Source organism: Meles meles, chromosome 5, assembly GCF_922984935.1.
Source record: "Meles meles chromosome 5, mMelMel3.1 paternal haplotype, whole genome shotgun sequence".
Classification (NCBI taxonomy): Eukaryota; Metazoa; Chordata; class Mammalia; order Carnivora; family Mustelidae; genus Meles; species Meles meles.
Window position 1 is genome coordinate 105,078,381 of NC_060070.1, and position 22,122 is coordinate 105,100,502.

General features: G+C 42.2%; 1 protein-coding gene and 1 non-coding gene across 2 annotated transcripts in view; one reads left to right on the top strand and one right to left on the bottom strand.

Moving 5' to 3' along the window:
* The first annotated feature begins 7,409 nt into the window (after positions 1-7,409).
* The window catches only part of RAB23 (RAB23, member RAS oncogene family), a 38,233-nt gene continuing 23,520 nt past the window's right edge, over positions 7,410-22,122 (top strand). Inside the window, exons 1-2 of the mRNA XM_046006789.1 lie at positions 7,410-7,688; positions 15,881-16,096. Coding sequence (XP_045862745.1) covers positions 15,942-16,096 — 155 coding nt within the window. The 5' untranslated portion in view covers positions 7,410-7,688; positions 15,881-15,941. The remainder of the gene's footprint in view (positions 7,689-15,880; positions 16,097-22,122) is intronic.
* On the bottom strand, positions 18,375-18,481 carry LOC123942845. The gene has a single exon (XR_006818482.1). It is a non-coding gene; the product is annotated as a U6 spliceosomal RNA (small nuclear RNA).

A 22,122-nucleotide genomic window follows, 5' to 3' on the forward strand; every position in this document is an offset into this window, starting at 1 on the left:
CTGCCTTCGGTTCAGGTCATGATCTCGGGGTCCTGGGATCGAGCCCCGCATCAGGCTCCCTGCTTGGCAGGGAATCTGCTTCTCCCTCTCCCTCTGCTCCTGCCTCCTCCGTACTCATTCTTACTTGCACTCTCTCTCAAACTAAAATAATAAAAATCTTAAAAAACAAACAAACAAAAAAAAACATAAGCCAGAGGGACACCTGGCTAGCTCAGTCAGGAGAGCATGCATGTCTTGATCTCCAGTTTGTGAGTTTAAATCCCATGTTGGGTGTAGAGATTACTTAAATAAATAAGTAAATAAACTTAAAAAAAAAGATAAGTCAGAATGAAACAATCAGAGAGTAAGGATTAAGGTCAAATAGAGGCAGTTGAGGTGACAGCTGGTTGTTTCTCAGTGGGGGTTAGGGGTGCTGAGCCCTTTGCAGCTGAAAATCCACATATAACCTTTGACTCCCCAAAAACTTAACTACTGATAACCTACGGTTGACCAGAAGCCTTCCTGAAAACATAAGCAGTTGATTAACATATGTCTTGTATCATGTATGTATTATATATTGTATTATAATAAGGCAAGCTGAAGAAAATGCTATTAAGAAAATCATAAGGAAGAGAAACTACATTTACAGTACAGTACTGTATTTATTTTAAAAATTATATATATATATACACACACATCATATATATATATATATATATATATATATATATATATATCTCGAAGTGGACCCATGCAATTCAAGTGTATCTGTGCCTGTATTTCTCCTTCACTGAGAAGAGGAAAGGTGTTCTGATTATTGATTCATGGCCCAGCTTTTTAGAAAGAAATTCCTTTATGGGGCGCCTGGGTGGCTCAGTGGTTAAAGCCGCTGCCTTCGGCTCAGGTCATGATCTCAGGGTCCTGGGATCGAGTCCCGCATCGGGCTCTCTGCTCAGCAGCAAGCCTGCTTCCCTCTGTCTCTCTGCCTGCCTCTCTGCCTACTTGTGATCTCTCTCTGTCAAATAAGTAAATAAAAAATCTTTAAAAAAAAAAAAAAAGAAAGAAAGAAATTCCTTTAAAATGTGGAAGGTCGAGGGGGCACCTGGGTGGCTCAGTGGTTTAAGCCGCTGCCTTTGGCTCAGGTCATGATCTCAGGGTCCTAGGATCGAGTCCCGCATCGGGCTCTCTGCTCAGCAGGGAGCCTGCTTCCCTCTCACTCTCTCTGCCTGCCTCTCTGCCTACTTATGATCTCTCTCTGTCAAATAAATAAATAAAATCTTTAAAAAAAAAAGTGGAAGGTCGATTCATTGATTCTCTTCAGTGCTAGAAATTCCTTCCAAAAGCATCCAGTTTTCTTTGCTTTAACTTTGTGCTTGCTCAGCAGCCTTCAGACTTGTAAATTGGTCTTCTAAATGCACCTACCCACAAGAAAGCAAAAGAGTCAGGAAAGACAAACGAGAAAGGTGGGAAGGTAAGATGGAGGCTTCTGCTATTTTTAAGCAAGAGATGGTGTTGTGTGAAGTAAAACTTCAGGTCTGTTTACCATCCTTGGTATACAGTCTACTGTCAGTTATGAAACTAGCATTCTGCTTTGTGGATATGGGTTGAAAGATGATTGCTTTCCCAGTCCCTAATCATCCCTTGAGAGAACTGGTAAAATTCTTTTGTTTGTTTAAGATTTTATTTATTTATTTGACAGGCTGGATCACAAGTAGGCAGAGAGGCAGAGAGAGAGAGAGAGGAAGAGAAGCAGGCTCCCTGCCAAGCAGAGAGCCAAACCTGGGACTTGATCCCAGGACCCTGGGATCATGACCTGAGCAGAAGGCAGAGGCTTTAACCCACTGAGCCACCCAGGCGCCCCTTATAAAATTTAATTCTTTTTTTTTTTAAGATTTTATTTATTTGACAGAGATCACAAGTAGGCAGAGAGGCAGACAGAGAGAGAGGGGAGGAAGCAGGCTCCCTGCTGAGCTGAGAGCCCGATATGGGACTCGATTCCAGGACCCTGAGATCATGACCTGAGTCGAAGGCACAGGCTTAACCCACGGAGCCACCCAGGCGCCCTAAAATTTAATTCTGGATTAACAAATCTGACGAGTAGAATCTGGACCCAGGGGCGCCTGGGTGGCTCCGTGGATTAAGCCGCTGCCTTCGGCTCAGGTCATGATCTCAGGGTCTTGGGATCGAGCCCCGCATCGGGCTCTCTGCTCTGCGGGGAGCCTGCTTCCTCCTCTCTCTCTGCCTGCCTCTCTGCCTACTTGTGACCTCTCTCTCTGTCAAATAAATAAATAAATAAATAAATAAATAAATAGAATCTGGACCCACCATGTGGCCCAGAAATCACCTCAAACCACACACAGGTAACTCTGTAATCCTATCAGTTCATTATCTTTGCAACAACACTTGTTTTTGTGGGGTTTTTTTTGTTTTTTTTTAAGATTTTATTTATTTATTTGTCAGAGAGAGAGAGAGAGAGAGACGGAGTGAGGGACCACAGGCAGACAGAGTGGCAGGCAGCGTCAGGGAGGAGCAGGCTCCCCGCTGAGCAAGGAGCCCCATGTGGGACTCGATCCCAGGACGCTGGGATCATGACCTGAGCCGAAGGCAGCTGCTTAACCAACTGAGCCACCCAGGCGTCCCAACAACACTTGTTTTGCCCTGCATTCTTTCTGCCTCATTTGAATAATGAAATATTTTAGGAGGAAATTCAAGACAGACTCTCATTTTCTAAATAGCAGAATTTCTGAATCTCTGTAGGCTTCATAATGGTGAAGCTAGCCGATATGCTTAGAAGGAACCAACTATAACTTGGGTTAGAGAGAAAAGCATAAATACCTTGCTGGGGCCACAGACTTTATATCCATTTGACCTTAAATTCTGGAGTAATTGAGTTCCTTGTACTTGTATTATTTCTTTTTTAAAGATTTATTTATTTATTTGACAGACAGAGATCACAAGTAGGCAGAGAGGCAGGCAGAGAGAGAGAGGAGGAAGCAGGCTCCTTGCCGAGCAGAGAGCCTGATGGTGGCTCGATCCCAGCACCCTGGGATCATGACCTGAGCTGAAGGCAGAGGCTTTAACCCACTGAGCCACCCAGATGCCCCTGTTTTTGTTTTTTTAACCTACACACCGAACATGGGGCTCAAACTTCCAACCCCCAGATCAAGAGTTGCGTATTTTTCCTTCTGAGCCAGCCAAGCACTCCATTTCATTGTATGTTTATACGACATTTTGTTTATCAGTTCATCTGTTGATGCATATTTCAGTTGCTCCCACTTTTTGGCTATTGTCAATAATGTTCATATGGGCATAGTTGTACAAACATCTCTTTGACTCCTTGCTTTCAGTTCGTTTGAGTATATACTCAGAGGTGGAGTTGCTGCATCATACGGTAATTCTATTTTTAATTTTGTGAGGGACTGCCATACTGTTTTCCATAATAGCAGTACCATTTTACATTCCTACTGGTGGTGCACAGGGGTTAAGATTTCTCACCATTGTTTGTTTGTTGTTTTAAAGTTCTTTATTTTATTTTTATTTTTTAAAAGATTTTATTTATTTACTTGACAGACAGAGATCACAAGTAGGCAGAGAGGCAGGCAGAGAGAGAGAGGAGGAAGCAGGCTCCCCGCTGAGCAGAGAGCCCGATGCGGGGCTCGATCCCAGGACCCTGAGATTATGACCTGGGGTGAAGGCAGAGGCTTTAACCCACTGAACCACCCAGGTGCTGCCCCTTAAAGCTCTTCAAATTAGTTTTTTGTTTAAAAAAATTTTTTTTAAATTAACATATAATGTATTATGTGTTTCAGGGTACAAGTCTGTGATTCATCAGTCTTACATAACACCCAGTGCTCACCACAACACATATCCTCCCCAGTGTCCATCACCAGCCACCCCATCCCTCCCACCCCCAATTTCTCACCATTCTTGCCAACACATATTATTTTATTTTATTTTATTTTTTAAGATTTATTTATTTGACAGACAGAGATCACAAGTAGGGAGAGAGGCAGGTAGAGAGAGAGAGGAGGAAGCAGGCTCCCCGCTGAGCAGAGAGCCCGATGCGGGGCTCGATCCCAGGACCCTGGGATCATGACCTGAGCCAAAGGCACAGGCTTTAACCCACTGAGCCACCCAGGCGCCCCTATTTGTTTTGTTTTAAAGCAGCCGTTCTAGTGGGTGTGAAATAGTGTCTCATTGTGGTTTTGATTTGCATTTTACAAGTAATGAGTGATAGTGAGCCTATTTTCATGTACTTATTAGCCATTTGTACATCTTCTTTGGAGAAATGTCTATTTAAGTCCGTTTGCCCATTTCTTTATTTTATTTTAAAGGATTTTATTTATTTATTTATTTGACAGAGGAGAGAGAGAGCACAAGTAGGCAGAGAGGCAGGCAGAGAGGCAGGCAGAGAGAGGGGGAAACAGGCTCCCCACGGAGCAGAGAGCCGGATGCTGGCTGGATCCCAGGACCCTGAGATCATGACCTGAACTGAAGGCAGAGACTTAATCCACTGAGCCACCCAGGTGCCCCCATTTGCCCATTTCTTAATTGGATTTTACCTTTTCTTTTATTTATTTATTTTTAGATTTTTTTTTTTTTAAAGATTTTATTTATTCGACAGACAGAGATCACAAGTAGGCAGAGAGAGAGGAGGAAGCAGGCTTCCTGCTGAGCAGAGAGCCGGATGCAGGGCTAGATCCCAGGACCCTGGGATCATGACCTGAGCCAAAGGCAGAGGCTTAACCCACTGAGCCACCCAGGCGCCTCTGTATTTTTCCTTTTCTTTTAGATGGGGTGAGTACATTACTCAAATTAAAGAGACTACCAACCAAATCATGGAAATTACCAACCAAATCATGGAAATAAATCTATTAGCTTCTTGACATTAAATTTCTTGTTAATAATCACTATGTTTACATTTATAAAACTGTATTGCAATTATATGGTAAAACAAATTAAAAATTAAACTTTTTTTTTTTAAGATTTTATTTATTTATTTGACAGAGAGAGAGAGATCACAAGTAGGCACAGAGGCAGGCAGAGAGAGAGGAGGAAGCAGGCTCCCTGCAGAGCAGAGAACCCTATGCGGGGCTCGATCCCAGGACCCTGAGATCATGACCTGAGCCGAAGGCAGCGGCTTAATCCACTGAGCCACCCAGGCGCCCCCAAAATTAAACTTTTTTATTGTATTTTATTTAAGGTGTTTTATTTAACTGAGAGAGAACAGAGTGTGAGAGCACACAAGTGGGGGGGGCAGGGGGAGAGGGAGAAGCAAACTCCCCACTGAGCAGGGATCCCAATGTGGGGCTTGATCTCAAGACCCTGGGATCATGACCTGAGCCAAAGGCAGATGCTCAACTGACTCAGCCACCCAGGAGACCCTAAAATTTAAAAATTTTAATTCTATAAACTACTGCACATGAACTGTAATTCGCCCACAGAAAAATATACATATAAGAGTACAGTTTGGTGAATTTTCACAAATGAACACACATGTGTAACCAGGGCCAAGATCAACAGAGAGAGCCTTACTAACACCTTGGAATCCCTCACCCAGTCATTGTTCCTTTTCTGCCAAGGTAACCATTATTCCAAGTTTTAGCAGATAACTTTTCCTGTTTTTGTGCTGAAATGGGCTTAGTAGGTACTTTGTGAGCCTTATTTTCTCTCTCTCTTCCTTCCTTTCTTCCTCCTTCCTTCCTTTTTTCTCTTTCCTTCTTCCTTCCTTCCTTCTTTGATTTATTTTGGAGAGGGCATGCTTGCCTGTTATCTGGAGGGAAGAGGGACAGAGGGAGAGGGAGAGAGTATCCTGAAGCAGACTCCCCACTGTGCTCAGAGCCTGATCCCAGGACCCTGAGTCTGAGAACTCAGCCAAAATTGTGAGTGGACTACTCAACCAACTGAGCCACCCAGGTGCCCTGGACCTTACTTTCTATGCTCAAATTTACATTTCCACAGTTAAGCCATTTCATGTTGGTTGTTTTAGGTCAGTCTTCTCATTGTTGCATAGTATTCCATTATATGAACACTGAATTTATTAATTTATTCTGTTGTTTATGGTCTTCTGGTTATTTTCATTCGGGACCTGTTAAAAAAAAATGCAGCTGTGAACATTCTTGTTTGTTGGTGCATTGTTAAGTCCTCATTTCTCCTGGCTGGATTTGTAGAGGTGAAACTATTTGCTGGGTCACAGGGTAGGCTACTTTGGCAGATAGAACCAAACTGATTTTTAAAGGAGTTGTTCTAGCTTACATTCCAGAAGCAGAGTAGATGAATTCAGTTACTCCACATCCTTGTGGTGTGGGAAACAAAGGCAAAAGAAAAAATTAAATTTCCTTACTACTTAGAACCCACTGACAAGTCCTTGAGACAGGCAGAGTGACGTTTGGGTAGGAACTCAGGTGCCTCTATGTTAATGCTTTGCTAAGGGCAAAAGGCCATCTTAGCTTATCATTGTCCTGACACCCCCCCCCCCCCCCCGCCAGGATCCTGTAAGTCTACTTTAATATATAAAGATTCCTTTGGACACTTCCTTTATCTTTATCCCCCAAGATACATGTTGACAACCATCCTTCAACCATGTAGCGCACTGATATACGACTGAAGGGTCTCATGATGACTGACGAGGTTTTATTAGATGGTAATAAATGACATTTTCCTAACAACTGCTAACCCCCTCAAGGTCCTAAAAACCTTGCTTCCAAAATTCCCCTAACCCCCTCCCAACTTGAAAGTATATAATGGGTCACTCCTCATCATCCCAGTGTAGCTCTTTCTGCCCACTTCTGTGCCCAAGCTTTAATAAAACCACCTTTTTGCACATAATTCTTTCTTAGCCAAAGGCTCCAAACCCCAACATTTCCTACATCACTTGGGAATATTTTTCCAACACTTCGTGTCTTCCTTTATTCCCTTTTCTATTGTATTTTGAAATAAAAAAACAACTCAAGCAAAGTTTAGATTGCTTTTGCGGGGACCTTTCAGTTGTTGGTTTGGTTCTCTGAATTGTTAACCATCTAAGACATCTACTTTGTCCAGTCGCAAGGTGTTGACTGCGAGTGCGTCTTCGGTTTTGCTCAGCACTTTTGCTCACTCTACCCCCTGGATGTCATCGGGTGAAGAAAATGAGGTGTGTGTCCAAGGCGGAGCAGGTCCTTTCAGTGCTCTGGAAGTCTGGTCACTTAGTAGGCGAAACTTAGGCGGAACTTCGTCTCTCAGTTTTTTTAATAGGGTTCACGATCTGGGCGCTCCCGCCCGCCGCCGGTCTCCCCACTGCCGCCGGGTCCCGGGAGGGATCGGAAACGCGAAAGAGCCGCCCTGCGGGGCACCAGCCAGAACAGGGGTGGAGCGGGGCGGGGGACCCGGTCCGCTCCGAGCATGCGCAGACCAAACCCAGCGCATGCTCCGCAGAGCGGCGGGTCCACAGATGAGGGGAGTCGAGTCTCCCGCGCCCCACCACCCTTGCCGGAGTTGCTGCTAAGGCGCTTGTTCCGCGCCCCGCCTGCCAATAAAGTTCGTTAAAAAAAAATCATAGTCATTCTTAAAAGAGCGAAGGAGGGCGCGAGCCAGCCGGGCGGCCCCGCCGGGGTTGCTGGCGCCCTGGGAGGAGGAGGAGGAGGAGGTGGCGGCGGCGGCGGCAGCGGTTGCGCCGCGACCAAGGAGGAGCCCGTCGCGCCGGGCGGCGGGTCCGCGGCCGGCGGGGGACGGTGAGTAGCGGCTTGCACTCCGGACAGCGGCGCTGCTCTCACTCGCCCTGTCCAGCGGCTGAGGGCTCCCCCGGCTCGGCTGAGGAAGGACCCGCTTCTCCCTGGGGTCCTGGGATGTGCTGTACCCCGGGGACTGTAGAGGGGTGTGGGGGGGGAGGGGCCTCTAGGCCCGGGCTCCCATCCCCCCGGCCCTGGCCGCCGAGCGCCCGCTCCCCATTCGCCGAGCGCCGTGCCGAAGTTCCCGCTGGAGGAGGTGGGCGGCAGTACCTGCCGGGCCTCCGCTCTCAGCGCCCCGAGGCCCGGGCTCCCAGGGTGTGCGTCCCTGGAATTGCCCCTTGGACGGGAAGGAGCGAGACGCAGCGGGGGCGAGGCGCTGGCCTCCAGCTTGGCCGAGCACCCAGCTTCTCGCCTTCTCCCAGCGCCCACATGGGGAGGGGGCGATCCAGGCCGGGGCCGGACGCCGGCAAGGGGCGTCAAGTGCCGGGTTAGGTTTGCTCGGAAGCGGGGTCCCAAGCTCTGCCCTGGCTTTTAGAACCCCCTCCTTCCTGCGGCGGGGCCCCCTCCTTACCCGCGGCCCCACCTTTCCCTAATTTCTTGCTCAGACTGCTAGAATATGAATGAGCCAGACTGCACTATTTCATTGACACTGGCTGCCACAGAATTACTTAACTCGGAGAACAGAGGAGTCGAGGCGCTCCCAGACGTACGAACTTGAGGGTGTGTGCGAGCGCTTTAAAGAGTCTGAAAGGGTCGTTTCTTTAGGCTTTATGTAACTCCTAATGTTGTCTAGGTAATTTCATCGAACCTAACAAGCTTTTCAGTGTTATAAACACAGTCGTGCCTGTACTTAAGTACCTTTTCTAATTTATTAGACTGCATTGGTTGGAAAACTTTTTAAAATTAAATTTGGGGAAAACGGTATTTAGAAAAGAGTATTTATGCAAAGCATTGCTGTAAGCTTTTTTTTTTTTTTTTTTTTTTTTTTTAAAGATTTTTATTTATTCATTTGACAGAGAGAGAGATCACAAGTAGAGAGGTAGGCAGAGAGAGAGAGAGAGAAGCAGGCTCCCCGCGGAGCAGAGAGCCCGATGTGGGACTCGATCCCAGGACCCTGAGATCATGACCTGAGCCGAAGGCAGCGGCTTAATCCACTGAGCCACCCAGATGCCCCTGCTGTAAGCTTTTTAACTATTATACTCACCATTATCTTATTTTCTAAGAACTTAGCTGTTTTGATAGAGTGCTTTATGTCTATAGAGCAGTAGTAGCTGATAATCACCAGACTGTCTGTGTTAAAATCTGATTGCTCTTCTCTTCTTTTAAATTTTATTTTTAAAATTATACGGTAAAATTGCCTTTTTAAGGGCTGTGCAGTTCTATGAATTTTAGATTCATGCTCTCACCACAATTAGGGCATAGAACAGTTCTTATCACCCTCCCTCCCCCATTCATGCTATCCTTTTATATCCTTCCCTTACCCCTAACCTTTGGCATTTACTAAATTTTTCCAGATGTCATGTAAGTGGAATCATACAATATGTAACCTTTTGATGCTGACTTCTTTAACTCAGCACAATGCCTTTAGCATTTCTCCAATCTGTTGCATGTATCAAGCATTTCTTCTTTTTTTATTGCTAAGTAGTGTTGCATTAGATGGACGTTCCACAGTTTATTCATACATCCACCCCCTGAAGGAAATTTGAAGTGTTTTCAGTCTTGGTGATGATGAATAGAGCTGTTATAAACATTCGTATACAGGTTTTTGTGTGAACACAAGTTTTCCTTTCTGGAGGGTATTGCTAGGAGTGGGATTGCAGGGTCATAAAAAGGATGTTTAACTTTATAAGGAACTGTCATGCTGGTTTCCAGAGTGGCTGTTAGCATTTTGCATTCTTACAGGCACCGGTGGAGAGTACCCATTGTTCCACATTCTTTGTATGCACTTAGTATTGTCAGTAATTTTAAATTTAGCCATCTCATAGACCTGTAGTGGTATCCCGTGGTTTTAGTGTGTCTTTAACTAATGACTAATGATTTTGAATATCTTTTCATGTGCTTATTTTGGCATATATAATCTTTGATGAGTCTCTGGGCAAGAGTATTTATTGCCCATTTCTCAAATGGGTTGTTAGCTTTCTTATGGGTTTCTTTTCTTCTTATGTTGAGTTTTGAGGGTTCTTCATATGTTCCAGATACAAGTTGTTTGGTAGATACTTGCTTTGCAAATACTTTCTCACAGTCTGTAGCTTGTCTTTTCATTCTTTTAACAGTATCATTCACAGAGCAAATGTTTTTAATTTTTGTGAAGTCTAATTTATCAGTTTTTCCTCTTGTGGAAATTTTTTTGGATGTCTAAGAACTCTGCCTAACCCCAGGTCAACATTTTCACCTTGTAAAGTATTTCTTCTAAAAATTATTGTTTTATTTTTTATTATTTTTATTTATTTATTTATTTATTTAAAAGATTTTATTTATTTATTTGACAGAGAGGGAAATCACAAGTAGGCAAAGAGGCATGCAGAGAGGGGGAAGCAGGCTCCCTGCTGAGCAGAGAGCCTGATGCAGGGCTCCATCCCAGGACCCTGAGATCATGACCTGAGCCGAAGGCGGAGGCTTTAACCCACTGAGCCACCCAGGCGCCCCTATTATTTTCTTTTTTAAAGATTTTATTTATTTATTTGAGAGACAGAGTACCTGAGCACAGCGTGGAGGGTGGGGCATGGGCAGGGGGGAAGCAAGGGGTGAGGGAGAAGCAGACTTTCCGCTAAGCAGGGAGTCCCACCCCAGGCTGGATTCCATGGCTCTGGGATCATGACCTGAGCCAAAGGCAGGTATTTAACTGACTGAACCACCCAGGTGCCTCTGAGATTTTATTTTTAAGTAATCTCTACACCCAACGTGAGGCTTGAACTCACTAGATCAGGTGGCAGAGTCTATCGACTGAGCCATTCAGGTGTCCCTACAGTTTTACTTTTATTATTTATTTATCTTTATAGTTTACTTTTAGATCTTTGATCCATTTTAAATTATTTGTATAAGGTATGAGGTTTAGGCACATGTTTACTTTTTTACATATGAATGTCCTATTTTCCACCACCATTTGTTGAAAACAGTCTTTTCTACATTGAATTGTTTTTGTACCTTTTGTCAAAAATCATTTGGCTGAATTTGTGTGGGTCTATTTTTGGGCCCTCTGTTCTGTTCCGTTGATGTATATATCTTTCTCTTTACCAGTATCACACTTTCTTGACTTGTATAGTTTTATGGTGTCTTAAAAGTGGCCAGTATGATTTCTTCCGATTTTGTTCTTTTTATTTTTTATTTTTTTTAAGATTTTATTTATTTATTTGACAGAGAACACAAGTAGGCAGAGAGGAAGGCAGGCAGAGAGAGAGGAGGAAGCAGGCTCCCCACGGAGCAAAGACCCCATATGGGACTTGATCCCAGGACTCTAGGATCATGAGCCGAAGGCAGAGGCTTTAACCCACTGAGCCCCCCAGGCACCCAGATTTTGTTCTTTTTAAAGATTGTGTTAGCTATTCTAGTTTGTTTGCCTTTCCAAATAACGTTTAGAATCAACTTGTCTCAACTGCAGAAAATCCTGCTGGTGCTTTGGAATTGGATTAAGCCGTGGATCAATTTGGGGAGAATTGCTGTTTATACTTTGTTGAGTGTTCTGATCTGTGAACATGCACATCTTTTCATTTATGTAGGACTTTGTTTCATTAGTGTTTTATAGATTTCAATATATAGGCTCTTCCTGTACATGTTTTGTCAAATTTACAACAAAGTATTTAATTTTGGGGGAACTTCTATAAATGTCTCTTAAAAATTTTGTTTTCAGGGATGCCTGGTTGGCTCAGTTGGAACAGCATGCAACTCTTGATCTTGGGGTTGTGATTTCCAGTCCCATGCTGAGTGTAGAGACTACTTAAATAAATAAAACAAATTTAAATAACAATGTAAATTGAAAAATTGTACATTGTTAGGGTATAGGAATACAATTCAGTGTTGTGTGTTGCTCTTGTATCCTGTGTCCTTGCTAAAGGACATTTATTAGTCATCATTAATCATTTATTTTAGGATTTTTTTTTTAATTCCTTGGAGTTTTCTGTAAAGACATTCGTGTAATTTGTGACTAGGGACAGTTTTATTTAATCTTTCTCTTAACTTCTAAGAGCTTTACTTATTTTTTGTCACCTAGCTTTTGTCTAGGACTTTTGTGTATGATGAATAAGAGTAGTGAGAGTGAGCATACTTACCTTGTTCTCAGTCTAAGGGTTAAAGCAGTCAGGCTTTCAGGGGTGCCTGGCTGGCTCAGTCAGTAGAGCATGCAACTGTTGCTCTCAGGGTCCTGAGTTTGAGCCCCCCCTGTTGTGCATAGAGTTTACCTGAGAGGAAAGAAAAAAAGGCAGTCAGACTTTCAGAGTTGAGTATAATGTTAGCTGTGGAGTTTTTTAATGACATTCATGAGGCTGAAGAAGTCTTTTTCTGTTTCTAGTTTGCTTACTATTTTTCTGACAAATGGATGTTGAATTTTGTTATATATTTCCTCTGTTTCTGTTGATAGGGTGGTGAGGTTTTTCTTTTTTTACTTTGTTAATTTGGTAGATTACAGTGATTGATTTTTTTGAGTATTGAACCAGCCTTGCATTCCCAGAATAAAGCCTACTTGGTCTTAATTTTTATTTTATTTTATTTTCTGGGGGGGTCTGAGCTATTCTTTTTATATGTTCCTAGATTTTAATTTACTAATATTTTGTTGAGGACCTTTGTGTGTCTTTGTCCAGTTGTTTTTGTTTTTTGGTATTGTTTTTGTGTGATGTTGGTATCAAAATAATACTGGCTTTATAAAATAAGTTGGAAAGTATTCCTTTCTATTCTGTATTCTGGAAGAGAATGTATATCATTGGTATGCATTCTTAAGAAGTTTGATAAAATTCTCCAGTGAAGTCACCTGAGCCTGGAGAGTTCTCCTTGAGTTTTTAAGTTACAGGTTCAATATTCTTTATAGTTATAGGACTATTCAAATCATTGATTTCATATTGAGTGAGTTGTGGTAGTTAATGCTTCTTAAGGAATTGGTCCATTACAGCTAAGTTGTCAATTTTTTTTTTAAGAGGGGGAGGGGTATAGGGAGAAGGAGAAAGAGAATCTTAAACCCCTATGCAGGGCTTCATCTCGTGACCCTGAGATCATGACCTGAGCCAAAATAAAGAGTGAGATGCTTAATGGACTGAGCCACCCAGGCTGCCTTAAGTTGTCAAATTTATGTGTGTAGAGTTGTTAGATTATCCTTTTGAGTCTGCGAAGTCCACAGTGACATTCCTAAGTTTATTCCTAATACTGGTGATTTGTATCTTACCTCTCTCTCTTATTTTTTGCTGTGTTGGTCAGTTTTTTTTTATCTGTAAAGAAAGTTTTTTTTGTTTAATTTTCCCTATTTTTCTGTTTTCAGTTTCATTGATTTCTGCTTACTTTTGTTATTTCCATCCTTTGCTTTGGGTTTATTTTGCTCTTCTTTTTCTAGTTTCTTGAGGTGAGAGTTTAAATTACTGATTTGAAACTTAACTTCTTTTCTATGATGAACATTAAGTGCTATAAATTTTCCCTCTCAGCCCTACATTAGCTATTTCCCACAAATTTTCATATTTTATATTTTCATTTTAATTCAGTTTGATTATTTGAAAAAAAATGTCTTTTGAGTTTCTTTCTTTGAAGTCTGTGTTTTTAGTTTGCAAGTGTTTGCAGATTTTTCTGTTATCTTTCTATTACTGATTTCTAGTTTGATTGCATTGTGATCCCATTATTTTAAGTTTGTTGAGTTTTGTTTTATGGCCTAGAATCTGTTTTATCTTGGTATATATTTAATGGGTACTTGAAACGAAGTATATTCTGGGATGCCTAGGTGGCTCAGTCAGTTTAGTGTCTGGCTCTTGATTTTGGCTTAGGTCATGATCTGAAGATTCTGAGTTCAAGCCCCGAGACAGGCTCCATGCAGGGTCTGCTTGAGATTCTTTCTCCCTCTCCCTATGCCCCTCCCTTTGCTCACACTCTTTCTGTTTCTCAATAAATAAATAAAATCTTAATATGTATATATACATATATATTAGATTCTGATAGTTTTATTGTGTTATTAGACTTTCATTTTGTTTTATTGTATTTTTGAGTATCTCTCCTTGTGTAACTTCTTTTATTTTTTAAATATTTTATTTATTTATTTGAGAGAAAGAGGTCAAGCACATGAGTTGGGGAGAGGGGCAGAGGAAGAGGGAGAAGAAGGCTCTTGGCTGAGCTCAGAACCAGATGCAGGGAGCTTGATCCCAGGACCCTGAGAGCATGACCTGAGCCGAAAGTGGACATTTAACCAACTGAGCCACTCGGGTGCCCCTCCTTGTGTAACTTCTTTAGTAGTTGCTCTGGGCATTATACTATATATACTACATATATATAACTTACCACAGTCTGTTGGTGTCAACATTTTACCCGTTCAAGGGAAGCATAGAACTTTTACCTCCCTTTACATTACTTTGTCCTCTCCCATTTATAATTAATTATGTTAAATATTTTCTCTACACATATTGAAAATCACACAGTTGTGTTTGAGTCAAACATAATTTAGAATGCTCAAGAGAAATCTATTGTATTTACCTGTATTTTTGCTCCTACCACATTCTTCTTTTCATTGTTACTCTATTTTTTTTTACATCATTTAATTATGTTTGAGGTGGAGACCTAGAACCTATACTTTAACAAATCTTCCTAGATGATTCTTATGATTATGCAAGTTTGTGAAGCACTAGGGACAGTTACTGAAACTCCATGGGGAGTGGGGAGGAATGTTCTTCCTGTTTCAGACTTGTTTTATGTAGTGGTTGTGTAGATGGATTTTCAGTTAACGGAGTTGGAATATAATAACATATGATAGTCAGGAACTTAACTAGAAATTTTCCTAAGACATATGAAGAAATTGAATTTCTGTTCTTTTAAATCTTAAGTGCAAACAGTACACATTGTATTACTTTCATTATATGAGTAACTGTAACTAGTCTGAGACTAAAGAAAGAATGTGTGATGTAAGATTATTTGTAAAGGAGTCATTGTAACCTGAACAGTAAAGCACTGTAAGAGTCCAGTGCTGTCACACAGTTGTATGTTATTACACACAATTTTTCTTCAGAGTTCTTTTCTAGGGATATTAATTATTACCTCTGAGGTCAAACAAGCAGTTTCCTTAGATTTTGTATATATTCCCCATGTGGTGGTAACTATGGAGGATTTACTGTGTTGTATAAAACTAAACTACCTTTTTTTTTTAAACTACCATTTTTTGAATACTTAATTTTCACTGTGCTAAGTGCTTCATATGTACCATTGATCAGCAATCTTCTGAGGTAAGTATCCTCAGTAAACTGAAGCTTAAAGAGATTAGCCAGTAATGTTACTTAGCCCAGAACTAGTAAGTGGCAACTTTACATCAAACCTCAGCTCTAACACTGCAGTCTTAGTCTTAGTCTCACTGAAAGATAGAACTATGTAATCTAGGGGCACCTGGGTGGCTCAGTGGGTTAAAGCCTCTGCCTTTGGCTAGGGTCGTGATCCCAGGGTCCTGGGATTGAGCCCCGCGTCGGGCTCTCTGCGTGGCGGGGAGCCTTCTTCTCCCTCTCTCTCTGCCTGCCTCTCTGCCTGCTTGTGATCTCTGCCTGTCAAAAAAAAAAAAAAAAAAAAGAACTATGTAATCTAGGCATTTATTAATACCTGGATGTCATGTATTGTGTGCTATTATTCAGGATTCAGAAATGAGTGATGTTATTGTTCCTCCTTTCAACAAACTACATGATCTAAACAGGGTGGTAGGGGGACCTCCATCATGGAAAAATTCTTGCAATGCACTATAGTTATTTCTTCATAAAGCAGTTATAGCTTATTTTGTACAATTTTGGGGGTGTCTGGGTGGCTCAGTTGGTTAAGCATCTGACTCCTGGTTTCAGCTTAGGTCATGATTTCAGGGTCCTGGGATCTAGCCCCATGTCAGGCTCTGCACTAAGGAAGGTCGGCTTGAGATTCCGTCCCTCTCCCTTTGCCCCTCCCCCTGCTCACACACTCTCTGTCTCTCAGATACATAAATCAACCTTTAAAATTACCTTATGTAATTTTTATGTTATGAAAAATAATTTCATTTTAAATCACAGATTTGAGAAGATCTGATCACCTGGAATTAAAGTTGGCTCAAAAACCTTTTCAACAGCAAAAATGTTGGAGGAAGATATGGAAGTGGCCATCAAGATGGTGGTTGTAGGGAATGGAGCAGTTGGAAAATCAAGTATGATTCAGCGATATTGCAAAGGCATTTTTACAAAAGACTACAAGAAAACCATTGGAGTTGATTTTTTGGAGCGACAAATCCAGTATGTACTTGGCATTTTATCCCCTCAGTTTTGATTTGTGAACTCAGTACAGCCCAAGGTTAGGATCCAGTCTGGTGGCAATGGCTAATGAGATAGTTGGTGGTGGTTTCCAAATACTCAGTCCTGTGTGTATTGTTTTTTTTTCTTTTTCTTTTCCCTTTCTCTTTAATGTTTCAAGTTTGTATTTAAATTCTAGTTAGTTAACACAATGTATCTTTATCTTACCTTTCATCTATTTTCCCTTCCTCATTCCCCCCCCCTTTTTTAATATGCCCCTCCCTACCCTTCCCGTCTTGTATCTGTTTTATATTTATTGGTGGCACCTAGCTTACTTCTTAAACACAAACTGATACCTGACTCTAATGAGATTTCTGTCCACTGCAAGCTCAACTTGGACATTTTGCAGGTTCAGTTCCAGACCACCACAATAAAGTGAGTCAAATGAATTTTTTGTTTTCTCAGTGCATGTAAAAGTTATATTTACATTGTACTGTAGTCTGTTAGGTATGTTAGTTATGTCTAAAAAAATAATGTATATGCCTTCATTTAAAAATACTTTCTTGCTTAAAAATGCTAACCATCTTTCACCAAGCCTTAATCTTTTTGCTGATGAAGGGTCTTGCCTTGATGTTGGTGGCTGCTGACTAATTAGGGTGGCGGCTGCTAAAGGTGAGGGTGGCTGTGGTGATTTTTTTAATATAAGACAACAGGGCACCTGGGTGGCTCAGTGGGTTAAAGCCTCTGCCTTCGGCTCAGGTCATGATCTCAGGGTTCTGGGATCGAGCCCTGCATTGGGCTCTGCTCAGCAGGGAGCCCGCTTTCCCCCTCCCTGCCTACTTGTGATCTCTGTCAAATAAATAAATAAAATCTTTTAAAATATACACACACACGCACACACACACACACACACACACACACATATAATATAAGACAACAATGAAGTTTGTCTCATTGATTCACTCTGCCTTTCAGGAATGATTTCTCTGTAGCACATGATGCTGTTTGAGGGCATTTTATCCATGGTAGAATTTCATTCAAAATTGAAGTCAGTTCTTAAACCCTAAGGAATCACTATATTGTAAACCTGAAACTAATGTAGCACTGTATGCTAGCTATATTGGAATTAAAATTTAAAACTCAAAAAAATTCCCTCAAATGTTCTGCTACTTAATCAACTCAGTTTATTTAATATTCTAAACCCTTTGTTGTCATTTCAACAGTCTGCATAGCATCTTTACCAGGAGCAGATTCCATGCCAAGAAACCACTTTCTTTGTTCTTTCATAGTAAGCAACTCTTCATCTGTTCAAGTTTTTTTTTTTTTTTTTAAAGATTTTATTTATTTATTTGACAGAGAGAGATCACAAGTAGGCAGAGAGGCAGGCAGAGAGAGTGAGAGGGTAGCAGGCTCCCCTCAGAGCAGAGAGCCGGACGTGGGACTCGATCCCAGGACCCCGAGATCATGACCCGAGCCGAAGGCAGCGGCTTAAACCACTGAGCCACCCAGGCGCCCCCATCTGTTCAAGTTTTATCACAAGATCAAAGTAGTCAGTCACATCTTCAGTCTCCACTTCTAATTCCAGTTCTCTTGCTGTTTTCACCCTTCTGCAGTTCCTTCCTCCATAGCAGTCCTGAACCCCACAAACTCATCCATGAGAGTTGGAATCTACTTCTTCCAAAGTCTTGTTGATGTTGATATTTGACCTCTTCCAGTGAATCACAATTTTTTTTTTTAAGAATTCTTATTTATTTATTTGACAGGGAGAGAACACAAGCAGGCAGAGTAGCAGGTAGAGGGAGAGGCAGAAGCAGGCTTCCTGCTGGACAAGGAGCCCTATGTGGGCTCGATCCCAGGACCCTGGGATCATGATCTGAGCCAAAGATAGTCGCTTAATCCGCTGAACCACCCAGGCGCCCCGAATCACAGATGTTCTTAATGCCATCTAGAATGTTGAATCTTTCCTATAAAGCTTTCAATTTTCTTTGCCCAGACACATCAGAGGAATCACTGTCTGTGGCAGCAATAATCTTATACAATGTATTTCTTAAATAGTAATGCTTGAAAGTCAAAATTACTTCTTTTTTTTTTTCCATTTTATTTATTTTTTTTCAGCGTAACAGTATTCATTCTTTTTGCACAACACCCAGTGCTCCATGCAAAACGTGCCCTCCCCATTACCCACCACCTGTTCCCCCCACCTCCCACCCTTGACCCTTCAAAACCCTCAGGTTGCCCCAACCTCCCACCCCTGACCCTTCAAAACCCTCAGGTTGTTTTTAAAAATATGGAACGCTTCACGAATTTGCGTGTCATCCTTGCGCAGGGGCCATGCTAATCTTCTCTGTATCGTTCCAATTTTAGTATATGTGCTGCCGAAGCGAGCACTCAAAATTACTTCTTAATCCATGGGACACAGAATGGATGCTGTATTAGCAGACTTGAAAACAACCTTCTTTCATTGTACATCTCCATCAGCGCTCTTAGGTGACCAGTCCATTGTCAGTGAGCTGTCAGATTTTGCAGTAATAGTTTGTTCTCAGCAGTAGGTCTCAACAGTGGGCTTAAAATATTCAATAAACCGGGTGCCTGGATGGCTCAGTTAGGTAAGCATCTGTTTTCGGCTCAGGTCATGATTCTGGAATCCCAGCATCGTGTCTCACATCCGGCTCCTTGCTTGGCAGGGAGTCTGCTTCTCCCACTGGCCTCTCTCTTCTCATGCTCTCTCTCTCTCTTTCAAATAAATGAAATAAAATCTTTAAAAAAAAATTTAGTAAACCATCAGGTAAACAGATGTGAGTACTAAATTTAACATAATTCTTAAAGGCCCTAGAATTTTCAGAATGCTAAATCGGCATTAGCTTCAACTTAAAGTTACCAGTGGCATTAGGCCCTAACAAAGGAGTCAACCTGTCCTTCGAAGCTTTGAAGCCAGACACTGACTTCTCTCCAGCTATGAACATCCTTAATGCCCTCTCCTTCCAACAGAAGGCTGTTTCATCCCCATTGAAATGCTGTGGCTTAGTGCAGCACCTCCAGGAATTCTCTCAGCCAGAGCTTCTGGGTAACCTGCTGTAGCTTCTCTGTTGGCACCTGCTCCTTCACCTTATACTTTTAAGTTACGGGGGCCTCATCTTTCCTTCAACTTCATGAACCCTTGTCTGCCAGCTTCAGACTTTTCTTCTGCAGCTTCCTCACCTCTCTCAGCCTTCAGAGAACTGAGGAGAGTTAGGACCTTTCTCTGGATGAAGCTTTGGTTTAAGGGAATGTGTGGCTGGTTTTGTCTTCTCTCCAGATCACCAAAACTTCCTCCGTATAGCAATGAGGCTGTATTGCTCTCATATCATCTGTGTGTTCCCTGGAGTAGCACGTTTGTTTGTTTGTTTATTAAAGTAATCTCTGCACCCAACTTAGGGCTTGAACTCACAACCCTGAGATCAAGAGTCCTGTGCTCTACTGACTGAGCCAGCCAGATGCCCCTGGAGTAGCACTTTCAACTTCCTTCAAGTTCCTTCAAGACCTTTTCCTTTCATTCACAACTTGGCCAGCTGGCACAAGAGGCCTAGGTTTCAGCTTATCTCAGCTTTCAATATGCTTTCCTCACTGTATTTAATCATTTCTAGCTTTTGATTTAAAGTGAGAGATGTGACGGGGCGCCTGGGTGGCTCAGTGGGTTAAAGCCTCTGCCTTCGGCTCAGGTCATGATCCCAGCATCTTGGGATGGAGCCCCGCATCAGGCTCCCTGCTCAGCAAGGAGCTTGTTTCTCCCTCTCTCTCTGCCTGCCTCTCTGCCTACTTGTGATCTCTGTCTGTCAAATAAATAAAATCTTAAAAAAATAAAAATAAAGTGAGAGATGTGTGGCTCTTCCTTTACCTTCAATATTTAGAGGCCACTGTAGGGCTATTAATTGCCTTAATTTCAATATTTCTGTGTCTCAGGGAATAGGGAGACCCAAGAAAAGGGAGGGAGATGGAGGAAGGGCTGATTGGTGGAACAGTGAGCGCACACATGACATTGGTCCACTTAGTTGTCCAGCGTCTGTGGAAGCAGTCTGTGGAACCCCAGGACAATTACAGTAGTAACATGAAAGATCACTCATAGAGATCACCATAACAAATATAATAATGAAAAAGTTTGAAATATTGCAAGAATTACCAAAATGTGGCACAGAGACACAAAGTGAGCAAATGCTGTTGGAAAAATGGTGCTGATAGAATTGCTGAAGGCAGAGTTGTCATAAACCCGCAATTTGTAAAAAGCATCGTCTCTATGAAGCACAGTAAAGTGAAGTGGAATGAAGTAAGGCATGCCTGTTTTATTTGGAAGGACAGTTACCTATCTCTGGGAACAGTTTTCAACTCTTATAGGATCCTAAGACTATCTTTTTAAAATTAATTATTTAAAAAAACGATTTTATTTATTTTTTTGACAGAGAGAGACACAGCGAGAGAGGGAACAGAAGCAGGGGAGTGGGAGAGAGAGAAGCAGGCTTCCCACTGAGCAGGGAGCCCGATGTGGGGCTGCATCCCAGGACTCTGGGATCATGACCTGAGCTAAAGGCAGACACTTAACAACTGAGCCATCCAGACTTCAGCAGGAAGTATGCTTCTCCCTTTCCCTCTCCTGTCACTCCTGTTTGTGCTCACTCTCTCTCTCTGTCAAGTAAATAAAATCTTAAAAAAAAAGTAACAGTATTTGTTTTTAGTTCTGAGAACTTTTTTTTTTTTTGAGAACTTTTTTAAAAAAAGATTTTATTTATTTATTTGATACACACATAGAGAGATCACAGGTAGGTAGAAAGGCAGGCAGAGAGAGAGGAGGAAGCAGGATCCGTGCTGAGCAGAGAGCCCGCTCAATCCCAGGACCCTGAGATCATGACCTAAGCCGAAGGCAGAGGCTTTAACCCACTGAGCCACCCAAGCACCCCTAGTCCTGAGAACTTTTAAAGATATTCATTTCATTTCATTATAGTTGACACACAATGTTAACATTAGTTTCAGATATACAGTAGAATGATTCAACTTCTCTCTATAGGTTATGCTGTGTTCACCACAGGTGTAGCTGTATCTGTCCCTATATAATGCTCTTACAATGTCATTGGCTATATTCCCTGTACCTTTTATTCTTGTGACTTATTCATTACATAACTGGAAGCCTGTGTCTCCCAGTCCCCTTCACTCATTTTGCCTGTTCTTTCACACCCCACACATATTTGAAATTGTAGGGACAAACTGACAGGTATTAAAGAAGTAAGTAACATTAAACAAATCTGACTAGCCTAGACATTAGCATTAAAGATAGTTGTGGGGGCGCCTGGGTGGCTCAGTGGGTTAAAGCCTCTGCCTTCGGCTCAGGTCATGATCTCAGGGTCCTGGGATCGAGCCCCACATCGGGCTCTCTGCTCCGTGGGGAGCCTGCTTCCTCCTCTCTCTCTGCCTGCCTCTCTGCCTAATTGTGATTTCTCTCTGTCAAATAAATAAAATATTAAAAAAAAAAAGATGTGTTCATTGTTTTAAAGATTGTTCAATTTCTTTTTTTTCCTTTTCTTTTTTTTTTTAATACTTTTTATTTATTTGACAGACCGAGATCACAAGTAGGCAGAGAGACAGACAGACAGAGAGGAGGAAGCAGGCTCCCTGCTGAGCAGAGAGCCCGATGTGGGGCTCGATCCCAGAACCCTGGGATCATGACCTGAGCCAAAGGCAGAGGCTTTAACCCCCTGAGCCACCCAGGTGCCCCTAAGGATTGTTCAATTTCTTATTTGTATTCTGTTACCATCTTTTTTTTTTTTTTTTTAAAGATTTTATTTATTTGACAGAGATCACAAGTAGGCAGAGAGGCAGGCAGAGAGAGGGGGAAGTGGGCTCCCTGCGGAGCAGAGAACCTGATGTGGGGCTTGATCCCAGGACCCTCGGATCATGACCTAAGCCAAAGGCAGAGGCTTTAACCCACTGAGCCACCCAGGTGCCCCCTTTCTCAAATATTTTAAGAGGATTCATTTTAAGCCTTCATGGTGTGTTCATTTTTG